The sequence below is a fragment of the Protopterus annectens genome, chromosome 10.part0, assembly GCF_019279795.1.
Source record: "Protopterus annectens isolate FY-2018-M chromosome 10.part0, PAN1.0, whole genome shotgun sequence".
Lineage (NCBI taxonomy): Eukaryota > Metazoa > Chordata > Ceratodontiformes > Protopteridae > Protopterus > Protopterus annectens.
Window position 1 is genome coordinate 1422126009 of NC_056744.1, and position 15162 is coordinate 1422141170.

The 15162-nt window shown below is 37.5% G+C and overlaps 1 protein-coding gene across 3 annotated transcripts in view; it reads left to right on the top strand.

Annotated features, from left to right (window-relative positions):
* Positions 1 to 15162, top strand: part of VAV3 (vav guanine nucleotide exchange factor 3) — a 2320370-nt gene that overhangs the window by 1457176 nt on the left and 848032 nt on the right. For all 3 annotated transcript variants that reach the window (XM_044086042.1, XM_044086044.1, XM_044086043.1), the window contains exons 14-15: positions 3568 to 3700; positions 4898 to 5007. In XM_044086042.1, coding sequence (XP_043941977.1) covers positions 3568 to 3700; positions 4898 to 5007 — 243 coding nt within the window. The remainder of the gene's footprint in view (positions 1 to 3567; positions 3701 to 4897; positions 5008 to 15162) is intronic.

A 15162-nucleotide genomic window follows, 5' to 3' on the forward strand; every position in this document is an offset into this window, starting at 1 on the left:
CTCTGATCGCAAATATCCCATGTAAAAACAGCCACGTGGAATCCCTCTTCCCAAATGAAGTTGCAAAGACATGGAATACCCTTCCTCCCAACCTCAGACTACAGAACTGTTCAGATACTTTCAAGAATCTCCTTAAATCATACCTCTTTTCCAAGCCTCTTTATAGCTGTAATCCACCCTCTTGAAGGCTAATCCAACACAAGAGCCTATCTTCCTAAGCCTCGGTAGCACACTTAAAAATATTGTTCTACAGTTACATTGTGTATATATTGTATATAGTGCAAATATGTTCTACTATGAAAATGCCTTACACATATACTGTACCTATTCTGTTACATTGAACTGTTATATACTGTACTCCAACTGTATATCGTTATAATTGTTAGCTATCCCATAGAAAGTTTACTCAACTGTCTCTTCCATGTTACTCTACTATTAATACAATATATAAGCCAGTGTAGTTTCTTAATGTATGAGGCTTTTCTCCCCGGGACTTCACTGAAAATGGACACTAGTGGTCCAGGCGGACTATCCTGGCAAACAAATGTTAAATAATAATAATAATAAATACATTTGTAGCATTACTATTCAAAGCACATTTTAGGCCATATAATATGTTATATTAAATCATACCATTCAGAAATGCAGGTATTTACAAACAGTGTATTTGTGAGGGAATAGGTAGGACCATCAAGATAAATATAAAACTATTGTTTTCTTATTTCTGATGATGTGATATGTAATGCACAGTAGTGTAGCAAGGGCAGATCAAAGGAGGCAGTTGTCCCAATTGCAAAGTGTTGGGGTGGACACGATTGAGAAGCTAACAGTTAGATTTTTCTGTAACAAATTATGGAAAGGCTTTTTTTTTTTGCTCTTCACTTGAAGAGCTGGAGGTTGTGGATTGGCTGAATTATTGTAGGAAACCAGTCAGTTTTCTTACAATAATCCACAGATATGTTTTTGTGTTGAGGGCTGGCAGGAAGGACTCTTTTTTGTCTTGTGTTGATGGTTGAGAGTATGACGATTTGGTGGGGCAAGATTGGCTGAATTGCTGTAGGAAGCCAATCAGCTAAACTATTGGAAGCATAGGAAGATTCTTCTTCTTCTTCTTTTGATTGTTCACTGTAGGGATCACCACAGCGGATCATCTGTTTCCATTTCATCCTGTCCTCTGCATCTTGTTCTGTCACACCAACCACCTGCATGTCCTCTCTCACCACATCCATAAACCTTATCTTAGGCCTTCCTCTTTTCCTGTTACCTGGCAGCTCCATCCTTGGCATCCTTTTCTCAATGTACCCAACATCCCTCCTCAGCACATGTCCAAACCAATGCAATCTTGCCTCTCTGGCTTTGTCTCCAAACCTTCCAACCTGAGCCAACCCTCTAATATACTGATTCCTAATCCTGTTCATCCTCGTCACACCCAGTGCAAATCTTAACATCTTTAACTCTGCCACCTCCAGCTCTGACTCCTGCCTTTTTGTCAATGCCACCGTCTCCAACCCATATAACATAGCTGGTTTCACTACCCTCTTGTAGACCTTCCCTTTCACTCTTACTGGTACCCATCTGTCACAAATCACTCCTTACACACTTCTCCACCCTCTCCACCCTGCCTGCACTCTCTTCTTCACCTCTCTTCCACATTCACCATTACTCTGGACTGTTGATCCCAAGTATTTAAACTCATCCACCTTTGCCAGCTGTACTCCCTGCATCCTCACCATTCCTCTATCCTACCTCTCATTCGCACACATATATTCTGTCTTAGTCTTGCTGACCTTCATTCCTCTCTTCTCTAGAGCATATCTCCACCTCTCTAGGGTCTCCTCAATCTGTTCCCTACTCTCACTACAAATCACAATGTCATCCACAAACATCCGAGTCCATGGGGACTCTATCTGATCTCGTCTGTCAACCTGTCCATCACCATTGCAAATAAGAAAGGGCTCAGAGGTGATCCTTAATGTAATCTTACCTCCACCTTAAATGCATCCCTCACGCCTATCGCAGAACTCACCACTGTCATACTACCCTCTTACATACCCTGCACCACTTATACATCCATTCCCGACTCTCTCATACAGTACCTCAACTCCTCTCTAGGCAACCTGTCATATTCTTTCTCTACGTCCACAAAGACACAATGGAACTCCTTCTGACCTTCTCTGTACTTCTGCATCACCACTCTCAGAGCAAACATCACATCTGTAGTGCTCTTTTCCGGCATGAAACCATACTGCTGCTCACTAATCATCACCTCCCTTCTTAACCTACCTTCCACTACTCTTTCCCATAACTTCATGCTGTGACTGATAATTTCATCTGTAATTATTACAGCTCTGCACATCACCCTTATTCTTAAAAATTGGTACCAAAAAACTTCTCCACTCCTCAGGCATCCTCTCACTTTCCAAGATTTCATTAAACAATCTGGTTAAAAACTCCATTACCACCTCTCCTAAACACCTCCATAGTTCCACAGGTGTCATCTGGACCAACAGCCTTTCCATTCTTCATTCTTTCCATAGCTGCCCTTACTTCCTCCTTGCTAATCCGTTACACTTCCTGATTCACTATCCCCACATCATCCAACCCTCTTTCTGTCTTATTCTCTTCATTCATCAGCCCCTCAAATTACTCTTTCCATCTGCTCAACACACTCTCCTCACTTGTAAGTACATTTCCCTCATTATCCTTTATCACCGTTACCTGCTGCACATCTTTACTATCTCGGTCCTTCTGTCTAGCCAAATGGTACAGGTCCTTTTCTCCTTCCTTAGTGTCCAGCCTTTCATACAACTCTTCATACATCTTATCCTTAGCCTTCACCAACTCTTTCTTCGCCATATGCCTCATCTCCTTTAGACCTTACTTTATCTTCTTGTCCAAGAATGACACCTCTGGAGAGGAACACCAGTCCATTTCGATACTGCAGCATAGTTTGCTTACTGTGAAATGACAAATTCACTAGATATGTGGCTAAAACCCACAGCTTTTAGATTTTCTTAATGTAAGTGCTGATTGTGCAGCATGCTGAGCCAGTAACACTGGCATATTATTGAGATCTGCTTTTGTCAAAAAGCAGGGCAAGTTAAAAATAATCTCAGATGTGTTTGAGATCAGATGTATCTTGGAATAGTTTGCCCTTATGAGCAAGGATGTTAGAGCAACCCTAGAGAGTTCTTGTACAAGGACACATTAAATGTGGTACTCCTCTGGTTTATTAGGGCTAGTATTTAGAGTGAATGAATGAATCAGAAATCAGCATTTCCTCCAGCTTATAATCTTTGCATGACTAGACTGTAGTATTTTAGAAGTTACTTGAATTATTGTATGCTGCCACTTCTTGGGGTCAACTGAAAATTTCCTGAAAAATATTTTCTGGTAGCACTGGAGAAAGCTATAAAGGAATTTCACATAGTAGCTCTGTGAATAATACAGTGAACATAAAAGCAAAGCTAAAAACTACAACAAGGGTGGCAGTAATACTCAAATCCATCTATTTTTCAGATATACCTACTTAACTTCAATTAATAATTTTATATTTTTTAATAATAGGCACGTCTTCTTGTTTGATAAAGCTGTGATTATATGCAAAAGAAGAGGTGATAATTATGAAATGAAAGAAGTTGTTGATCTTCACGATTTTAAAATCACAAACAATCCTACATCAGAAAAAGAAACTAAAAAGGTAAGTTACTGAAGGAAAGTAAATCAGAAGCAATATTTTTTACACTGTCTTATACGTATCATTTATAACATACGTATGTGGGTGTATTAAAGTGTATATGTATATAAAAATTCCTGATGAAGTATTCTTTTTCAGAGACACATCAATATTTTCATTATACCCCAAAAAAAGAAAGGTGGTTGTACAGTTTGTACTACATGTATGTGCTTTGAGGGGGTCCTGCACCTGTGAGTGTTAAGATAAATAGAATGTGTAATGCTGTGCACACTGTTTTTATTTTAGCCACTGTCTGTCCTCCAATGAACACTACCAGAACAGCACACACAAACATACACACACACACCCACACACACACACACACACACACACACACACACACACACACACACACACACACACACACTCTGCACAGGGCTAGTCAGTTAGATCAGTGATCTGAGCATTGTGTAAATTAGAGTTAGGGAACCTCACTGCTCCTCACTGCTATGCACAAACCTTTTTCACACTACACATATTCTTTTATGATGACCAGTAGGTGCCGTGTGGCTAACAGTCATATTGCAACTTCACTGCTATATCAGGCCTTGCATAGTATGAACATCAGTAGTTAGAGCTGGAGTGCTAGTTTGTATGCAGGAACCTAGTTTTAAATGTAGACCACACTCACAAATGCCAAATTACATGCAGCCCCAAAATACTGAGGGCAACCTTGTTACTTAGTTGTAGTCCTGCTGTAGTAGAGCAGCACTTTCTAAATCTCTCAGGTCCTATGTGCCTTATGCAGGACCATTTGTGCGGCCTTGCAGAATATGCAGCTACTTTGTGAATCTCACCTTGGGTGTTAATATATTCACAGCTAGCATAAAGTTTTTGAAATATCTCATAACAATAATTGTTCTGCTTAAGCCTTATTTACTGAATAGTGTATAACCTGGTTGCTGACCATTTATATCACTTTATGTATGTTTTATATTGCTGTTTTAATGTGTTTTCTGAAAATTATTTAAAATTCTTGTTAAACTGTTACTTTTTTGCATATGGAAGAAGGGTCAGTATTAAAATTGTTATGTTATTATAAGGCATATAACACCCTTTTAAAAGACTGAAAATTATTGCAGAAATTGCTTAAACTTTTGTTACCTAATGCATCTCATTAAGACTGTAATTTCACTGACCTGACAATAATTTCACTTTCAGTGGTCATATGGATTTTTCCTCACACATCAGCAAGGCCTTAATGGGTTTGAATTATTTTGTAAAACAAAAGACCTGCAGAAAAAGTGGATTGAGCAATTTGAAATGGCTCTGTAAGTAATCCAAATAGTCATGTGTATCAATTCAGTCTCATAGTTTAACTGTTATGTGCTTGCAGTTCTACAATAGTAATACTAATTACAATATGAATGTGTCAAAGAATTTAAAATCTTAAACATTTTTGCTATAAATCACTGATCAGAGGCTGTATGATTTACATTGTTTTGAAGTTAATATTCCTGTTATGAAGTGCTTGTTAAGACTGTTTTATTTATTTACTTTTTTATTTTTTACTTACTGGAAATATTACTCAATGTAATAAATATTTTAAGCATGACCTGGAAAATGCAAATATTAAATACTGATATATTCAATATTATATTCACGGAAAAGCATCATAACTTACAAATGACGATGATGCAGATACTTAAATGTAACAAAAAAGATAGTTTCACATAAGTGACTCACTACTGCACTTTTATTATACTATTAACACTGGGTCTGTTTTTCTTTCATTCTTTTTATCTGCCATTTTGAAGTAGAGTTTATAGTTAAAGAAGCATTTCAAATTTCTTTTAGGTAGAAAATGTATCATTTATGATGCACAAAGCTGTTTATCTTTCTGCATGCTGATATCTGCTGTTAGTTTTAACCATAGTGAAGGGGTAATAGTACCAGTTATATTAAAGTGACAGGTGGAAAGAGAGTGTGAGAGGTGCATATTTTGTACCAGGTGTGAGCTACTGATGTGGCTAAGGGTACCTGGGAGAGACACCTGGATGTGGGGTATATAGGAGAATAGGAATCCTGGAGTGGAAGGTAGCAGAGATGAGGATCATGCTTTGGAAACTGGATATGAGAAGGGAAAATAAGGTAGAAGACAGGAAATTTTCAGGATACCATTATCTAACATTGTCAGAAGTAAATCACAGAGGATTTAAGAAGTGTATGCAGTAGGAAACAGGAAGAAAAAAAAGGAATAGGCACAAATCAAGACAGCATGCTTGCTGGCGGACAGGTAAAGGATAACAAGGCAGGAATCATAAACGGAGATAGTAGGAAGGGAAAAGGGGAAGAAAGGGGTGTACATTGTGAGGACAGACAAATTAAGTCTCTAGTAGGAGAAGGAGAGGATGGAAAAGCAGCAGCAGAGTGGGAATGAAAACAGTCAGCAGAGAGAAAGCCAGAAGCAGTGCTTAGGTCTTGTAGGATGAACACAGAAGGGGCAGACATTGAGGTTTGGAACAGCAGAGAAAGGCTGTCACTTGGTAGGGACAGTGAGAAAAAGTTACTTTGGTGCAGATGGAGTGGAAAAGAGTGCAAGCAAGAGGAATAGGAGATAAAGGATTAGAGGAAAACTAAATGACTTAGCTATCCTGCAGGAAGGTTTGACCCAAATAAATAACTGGTGCCAAAATCACTGACTGAAATTAAGTGCCAAAATCCATTACTATATTCTTTTGGAATTCATCTACCCCAGGGGAACTACCACATTGACAATATGGCCCTAAAAGTTGATTCAGTTTTTCAGGATTTGAGAACTTACGTAGTCAGTGACCTAACTTTTGAACAACATGAGTTCATTGTTGTAAGAAAGTCCTTCTATATTGCACAGCTTATAATCAAAGGGATTATGTATACATCTAGGAATATCATTGCCCAATTTACTCAGCCCTCATTAGGCCAGTAATTGAATATAATGCCCCCTTTGGCACATATCTGTCTGAATATAATGCCCCCTTTGGCATGTGTCTGTCCAGACACATGTAGCAAGTGGAACACAAGTGGAACACCCACAGAGATAGCTTACTAAAAGGATACAAGGATAGGTTGGCAGTGGAAGCTGATATTAATGAAACAAGTGATGTACACTAAGTATTGAAGCTGGTATTGAGCCTCTGAGTGTTAAATCTGTAAATGAGGACAACTATTCATGCTCTTTCATCACCACATTTGGGACTAACAGCAAACACGTCAGGCATATTATACATAAAAATTGGAAAATTTTACAGTATGAAAGAGAAATGAGGGATCTATTCGGTGCTGGACCTGTAATTGTATATCGCAGGGGTAGCAATTTGAAGGACTTGTTTGAAAGAGTGGTTAAGTATGAAGGGGAACAGTTTATGAAGAAATGTGGGTGCTGCCCATATTTCCCCTATGTTGTAAAGATTGTTGAGACAGTGATTAATGGTTTTGAATTTAAACCAGTGGAAAAGTTTTATTGTCATTCAGAAAGGGTGGTATATTGCTCCCAATGTATTTTATGTGCAGGTTTTTATATTGGTAAAATGGAGCGGAATTTAAAAAAATGCATTTATGAACATCTTAGAGCAATTAGAAAAAAAATATGGTACCAATGCCTTTGCCAAGCACTGTATGGATTTTCATGGGCATTCATTTAAGTTCTTTGTGCTGGACTCAGTGAAGGTTAGTGAAAGGTGTAGAGCATGGTCATTACATCTAGAGAGGAAAGAATTGACCTGGCAACTATGTTTAAGGGCTAACATTTGGCCAGGTCTCAGTAAATCTATTTCTTTTAACAGTATTCTTAGGTTGATGGCACTGGAAACATGAGCTGATTTATTTTAATATTTATGGAAACGTAAAATTGAGTTGTTTTGAATAAGGTTTTAGACTAATCACTTGTTTTTGTATTTATATTTAAATATATGGTATATATTAAATTTTTGAGGTGTGCTGGAATGTTAATTTTATGTTTTTTGAAGGTTTTATAAATATTCATGGTCTTTATTAATATTTATAAATACTCATCAATATGCATACAGAGATGTGTGCCCATTGGCTGAAATCATGAGGGGTGTGCTTTTTTATGAAGTCATCACTAACTGAAGGTATTTAAACATGGACTGCTTTCTTTTAAACTGTCTGAAGAAGTTTCTTATGGTAGAAACGAAAGCACTAATTTTATATGTGTTTTGATTAGATAAAGTATGTTTTTCATGGATAAATGGACTTAGAACATTGCATTTTACATTTTTGTACACCACTGGAGTATTCACATGTCCTGCCTTCTGATCTGGTTTTCTTTAGTTCGTGGTTTTCTGGCTTACTTGTGGGGAATAAGAGGACTCTAAGTGCTGATACTAGTGTAGGATTTCTTTGGCATAAATTATGCTGAGCTGGGGGAATCTCATAGTTGAGAAAAAGGACTAGATGTTAATTGTGGTAGTAAACATGTAATGGGGATGGGTCCATGCAGATTAATCAGTGCTGTACACCCAGGATTAATGCATTAACTGCAGGTTATTAGTCATCTTATTACTGTGAGAAAAGGCTAGATGTATGTGTGCTAAAATAGTTAATTTGAACATATTTTTTGGTTATTTTGAAATCAGTAGGAATCTGATTTTGAAATGCAGAATCCATTCTGAGGAAACTTATGAGGTATTGTAGTTGTAGTAACACAATAATTATGACATAACTTTCCATTAAAACACATGGACATTAGATCCCTGAAGTACACTGCTATTCTGTTCTTTATTTTGACTTCTCATATCCCCACACTATGACTAGCTGATGACCTGTTATTATTTGAGCTAAGATCAGATGGTAACATTGTTTGCCTAGGAATTCTATTTAGTTGCCAGAATCATCAAACAGGAACATATATATATATATATATATATATATATATATATATATATATATATATATGTATATATATATATATATATATATATATATATATATATATATATTGGTGGGCAGTGGTAACAGTACAGACTGCCCACAGCAGTGATGACTCATCGTCTTTGTTTGTTTATTATGACAACTGGGTTGGTGGCTGAGAATAACAGTAGCAAGTTAAAATACATCACTGTGACCATGATTTATTTCTTTGTGATCACACATCATAGGGGATAGCTAAAAGTGGACATATTTTATAAGACAGTATGCATGTGTAAGCAAATATAAGCAGAGTGTGTGTGTGTGTGTGTGTGTGTGTGTGTGTGTGTGTGTGTGTGTGTGTGTGTGTGTGTGTGTGTGTGTGTATGTGTGTGTGTGTGTGTGTGTGTGTGTGTGTGTGTGTATGTGTGTGTGTGTGTGTGTGTGTGTGTGTGTGTGTGTGTGTGTGTGTGTGTGTGTATGTGTGTGTGTGTGTGTGTGTGTGTGTGTGTGTGTGTGTGTGTGTGTGTGTGTGTGTGTGTCTGTGTGTGAACTCAAATGATAATTACATGATCACTATTAAAATGATTACCAATATGGCTTGTTAGGAACAGGACTCCTATAACTGTTCCTTCACTTTCAACACCCTCATACATTAGAGTTATATGTAGATGGTGATTGAATTTCTTGGGGTCAACGGGGAAGCAATCTGTATGTTCAGGCAGTTACACGATCATTGCTGAATTATCACTGATATCACATGCTGGGTTCAGTCTATGTATATGAGAGCAATTAAATAAACTGCATTACAGTACCCTTTATATGTTTCAGTTTTACAGATGGCTTTTTGGGACAGGCTAAGTGTAAAAGTAAAGGGAAGTTGCAGCATCAGTATTTGAAAGCATTATATGCAATTTGAAATACATTATTTTAACCATTATATTGCTTTGACTGTTTCACAGTCAAAGCTGGTGTTGCCCACTCAGAAATGCACATTCCACTGATACAGTGTATGCACACAATGAGCTGAAGATTATGTTTGCTGTATATAGGCAAAATAAAGCTCGGTCCATGTTTTGGCTTTCAGATTCCTACTTAATTATTATAGTTTTTAGCATCTCTAATGCAAATGTCTTTAGTTTTGGTTCACAACACGCACTCACATGTTTTAATTTTTCTCTTTAGGCAAATACATAATATCCAAAATCATCAATATATTTTGCTTTTATAACATAAGAGCTAAATCCAGTATTTATTTGTCCCTGAAAGTGATGTTTTCCAGCATTTTAAATGCTAGTAGAGAAAAGGGGAAATTACCTACTGAGAATTATGACTTGGCAGTCAGAAATTCAGCTCATTGCAGCTGATCTATTGTTTCAGCACCTACACCCACAACAAAACTACAGTTTATAAATGAATATCCAGAATTGCCCAAAAATTTATTAGGAAATGTCAAACCGTTTCACAAATAAAACATTACTGGTAGTCTCCACTGAGCGTACATGGCCATTAAGGTGTGCTAAGGTGCCAAGTTGCATTATACTGTGTTGGCATTAGTTGTGTAACCGGGTGACAATGCAGTCAATAACCAGATCATATGTATTTGGCTGTCATTATACCAGAAGTGAAAATTATAATTATGTCTCCATTTGTCCTTAGTTGTAACATAGCATGTTTCCAACTGCATGTTGTAATTGGCCAAGTTTAGCACTGCATGGCATTAAGTTCATAGATTCGTAAGCAGGTACTAGGAAATTATTCTACAGACCATTAAAAGCCTAGACAATAAATCTTATTCAAAGGTACCCTGCTGCCTAAAGGAGGGCAATGCAGGGTAGACTGGTAATATTTTGAGGCTGCCCATCCAGTTTTATAGGATTACCTTGAAGGTGTCAAGGGCACTGCTTGATGTGTAGTGGAATTTGGTACAAAGGTGGAAGATGCATGAGATATCAATCTGTCACACCAACATGCCTTATTTATCTGTTAATAAAGATTTAGTTCCTTTAATCCAATATTTGAAGAACAATTTGTTCTCTGAAGAAGTAGAAGTTCAAAGAGGGTTGGATATTTTATGGCTCAAAAACCTAGTCCCAGGTCTTCATGCGGGAGCCTACAAGAAACTGAACACAGTGGAAGGCTGTAACTGCATGTAGATAAGAAATAGTTTTAAGGCCACTGATCGTTTTAGTTATGAGCCTCTGTTGAATGGTATTTTAGATAAATACATAGTAAAAGTGTATTATATTCAATAATGGGTCTGATGAGAAACAAGAAGAGGGTAACTGAGACTTTTCTGGATCTAGAGGAGATGTTGTTGGAAATTAGGTTAACCAAACAGAAGATTTTTCAAACTATTGTGAAGACTAGATGGACAAAAGATGAGGAATTATCACCAAGACTGCCTAGATCCTAGAGAGTGTCTGATTGGAAGGGTTTGTCAGCTGTATGATGTGGCAGTATATTTTGTGTAACAAAATTGACTATATTACATTTTATTCACACTTAATTTGAGATAATTGTCCTTGCACCAGTTGTTAACATGGTCTAACTCATGGTGGGCCAAGTTACAGTCATGTGCAAATTTAGATAACCATAGACCAGGACTGAGAAGTAGATGCTGAGTAGGAGAGGGTCCAACAATGAGCCATGTGGTACACCTCTGATACCTTTTCTGATTTCATAAGTGTCTCCTGCAACTCTAACCACATTGGTTATATCAGACAAACTAGTTCACTACACACCACACAAAATAAGGCTGATATTTAGATTTGCAGGTTTGTTAGTGATGCCTAAAAGGAGAATAGTGGTAAAAGCCTTGGCCAGGTCTGCATTGTATATGCTGTGCAACCCCCATCTACTGCTTTGAATAGTGGTAAAAGCCTTGGCCAGGTCTGCATTGTATATGCTGTGCAACCCCTATCTACTGCTTTGAATAGTGGTAAAAGCCTTGGCCAGATCTGCATTGTATATGCTGCGCAACCCCCATCTACTGCTTTGGTGACTTTTTGAAAGAAATTAATGAGGCTCTGTATGGTTGTCACTACTGATGTTACATCCCAGCACCATGTTCAGAACTGGGAAAAAGGGGGTTGTGGATGGCTGGCTGGATGCATGGACAGACAGGTGGACAGATGAAATGAAGCAAAACCTTAAATATGTGATGATCCAGGGTTACCATATTTACAATATCCAGATTAATGACTTTGGAGATAATAAATCCCATAGACTTACACACACAGCTAGTGAGACTAATGGATCTGTAGTTACCAGTTTTTGTCGCTGGGCCACCCATGTATAAAAGCTAATTTCAGGGCTTTAGGAATGTAACCAATGAGAGACAACCAGGTTTGTTGACTAAGCCCACAGATGAGGCGTTTTAGCATATGATACGGCTGACAGGACTTGGTCCATTGTATTTAAAGGGGTGGTGATGATTGTGGAATCAGTGGAATAGCTATAACTATTTTATTTTACATGTATTCCACTACAGGGGAAGAGGGCAACAGTCCCACATGCACAATGTGAGGTGGTGTGATCAACAGATCGTAATAAATATTGGATTATGCATCTGCATTTTTGTCTCCTCAACTCCAGGAAGAGCTTTCTTTCTTTCTATTTTATTTATGTATGTATTTATTTATTTATTTATTCATTCATTTGGGGATGCCGCATTGAGAGATGGCACCAGGCACAAGAATAGATAGCTACAATTCTAAACCACTAAACACAAAGTCTTTGAGGAGAAGTACCATCAGTTTTTAAGGAAAAGGTAACAGATTATTTAAATTATTTATAAATTTGCACTAAACTGGTCAGCTAAGGTATTAGTTATTTCCTTTGGTCAGATTGGGCAACATTAATTTGGGCAAGCTCCATACATTAAAAACCAAAACTGTCAAACAAATAGTACATTGTTGGGTGTCAGTTCTGAAATCCTAGCATAGTTAAAGTAAGGTTTGTAGATATTAATAATAAAAATAATGGTGTGCAGGCCAGAGGATAAAACACACTTTAATACAAAACAAATAACATAAGGTAAGCACTTTTGAGGTAACCCTCTTCTTCAGACTTTAGATAAAAAATGCTGTCAAAATCACAAAATTTAAACAAAACTAACATCCAATAAAAACACAATCTGAGAGTCAGTGTGATAAGCCTCTTTTTCTTAAGAGAGGTTTTAAAAAGACAGCACTGTTCAGGCCAGGTGGCATATAGGCCTTAAAATCCACAGTCCATCTCAACTCAATGTATTCGGTCTTGTTACATATATCACCTTCTCTCAATGTTTCATTAATTTTCTGTAAAACCCAAAATTTAAAACTATGTTGAGTACCAAAATCTGAAACATGCTTAGCCAATGCACTGGTGAGCTTATGATTCCGTATATCATTCAGATGCACCATAATTCTTTCCTTTAACATATAATTCCTTTTACCAATATAGAACGCACTGCAGAAATTACACTTAGCCAAATAAATGATATTTTAGTAGAACAATCTGCATAAAAAGAAAATTCTATGGATTTAAGATGTATTGGGTGCATAACCATACAGGTCGACCATATATTGCAACAAATTTTGCAGGCTCTACATGGATAAGTTCCTTTATGCTTAAAGATGAATCTCTCATTCATACCATTTTGCTTGTAACACAGTCTCTGTTTCAAATTCATATTATTTTTAAAACTGAAACTAGGAGTAGATCCTAAGACTCTACTAATATTGGGGTCCGTAAGTAAAATAGGCCAGTTCTTTTTAATTATGTTACAAGTCCTATTGATGTCACTAGAAAATGTTAAACACAGTCTATTAACCACCTGAGCACTTGTTTGTCCTGCATCCTGCACACTAACCGTGGATTCACTAGAAAAATAAGGTTTGGTCTTGTAGCTATCAAAAGAATTGACCTCCTTGATGGCTTTTTCAATCTCAAATGCTTTGTAACCCCTATCTTTAAGGTCTGTAAAAAGATCATTCATTGCCTCTGCAAGAACATGCTCATCAGTGTGCAATCTCTTGCAATGCAAGACCTGATTTTTGAGTACATTCCTAGGATGCATACTTGAGCGATGAAGAATATTGTTCTTCCTACAGCTCTTTCTATGCATCCTAGTAGAGATGTTACCAAACATGTTCTTATTAACACTAACATCCAAAAATTCAATCTGAAGCTGTAAATACTTAAGGGAGAAGGAGAGGTAGGAGGTGGAATTCCCTAAATAGTTAACAAACCACTCTAGCTGCATCTCATTGCCATGCCACATAAAAAAGATGTCATCTACAAAATGTTTGTAAAACGTAATGAATTGCTTAAAAATATCAGAGCAGAAGACCATCTCTTTCTCCCATTGAGCCAGCACAATATTGGCATATGTATTTGTGCATGCTGCGCCCATAGCGACTCCTACTTTCTGGAGAAAGAACTCTTTCTCAAACAGAAATATGTTGTTCTCCAAAATTAAGCCCAAAAGGGCACATATCGTATATGTAGTTGCTAAGTGTGCAGTTAAGGCAAGTAGAATGCAGCTTCTTATAAGCATTAAGTAATTTGTTTGTCTTCTTACATATTCAAACAGATGTTGTACCACAGGGGTCAGTTTTTAAATTACTCATTATATTTGGTGCAGATAGGAGATGCATTGTTAATAAAATAGTTTAAGTGGGAGTAGAAGTCAGAAGCATAGGCAGCAGCTTTAGCAGTGGGATCCATCAGAATAGGATCACAGCATAATTTATTTAGATCATCAGGCAACAGAAGACAGTGCAGAAGCATTGCTAGAGTGGGAGGATGGGGGCAGCAGCCCCAGGTTCAGAGTACTAGGGGGTGCAGTCAACCGATTCCCTAGTAGGATGGTTAACTGTTTGTACGAGGGAGATAGCATTTATAATGTTAAGGAAGCAGGGGCATGCTGACCCCTGGCATATTGTGCATTTCTATTGGACATTTGAAGTCCCCATTAGAAAGGCGGTGGTTTAATGGAGATTTCAGCTAAGGTGCTAAGATACTTATCATGCTCAGAAAAAGACCAAGCGAGTGTTCTAATGCTATAGGTAATTAATCTTGTTTAGTGTAGTTTGGTCATCTAGGCATTCACATTTGGTGCCCTGAATACTCTATCATAAGGTGTGAGACCCTTAACAAATACCAAAGCTAGCCCATAATTGCCAGTTGGCCTGAAGAAAAGGTCAGCATTAAACCTAGGAAGAGAAGAAGTGCTTTCATTGTGTTGAAACTGTATATCTGTAACTACTCAGATATGCATTCAGTTTGCAGTGCAGCCTCAAGTCTGGGTATTTTTTGTTTTGCTTAGACTACTGGCATTGAGTGGAGTCAATGAAATCTGCTCCAGATTAGAATTTACTAGAGTGGAATGTCCAGCAGATAGGCTCTAAAAATGGCAGTATAGGGACAACAAGGGCTTTGACCAGAATGTGAAAGCTTTAATAAGAGAAGTGCAGACCATTCCTGGTAAAGCAGAAAGTTTTGCTGAACATATCATCCCAAGATGACATATGTTGGATACCCTTAGAAAGACACCAGTTACACAGCCAATAATTAAATACAATTTTCTTGTC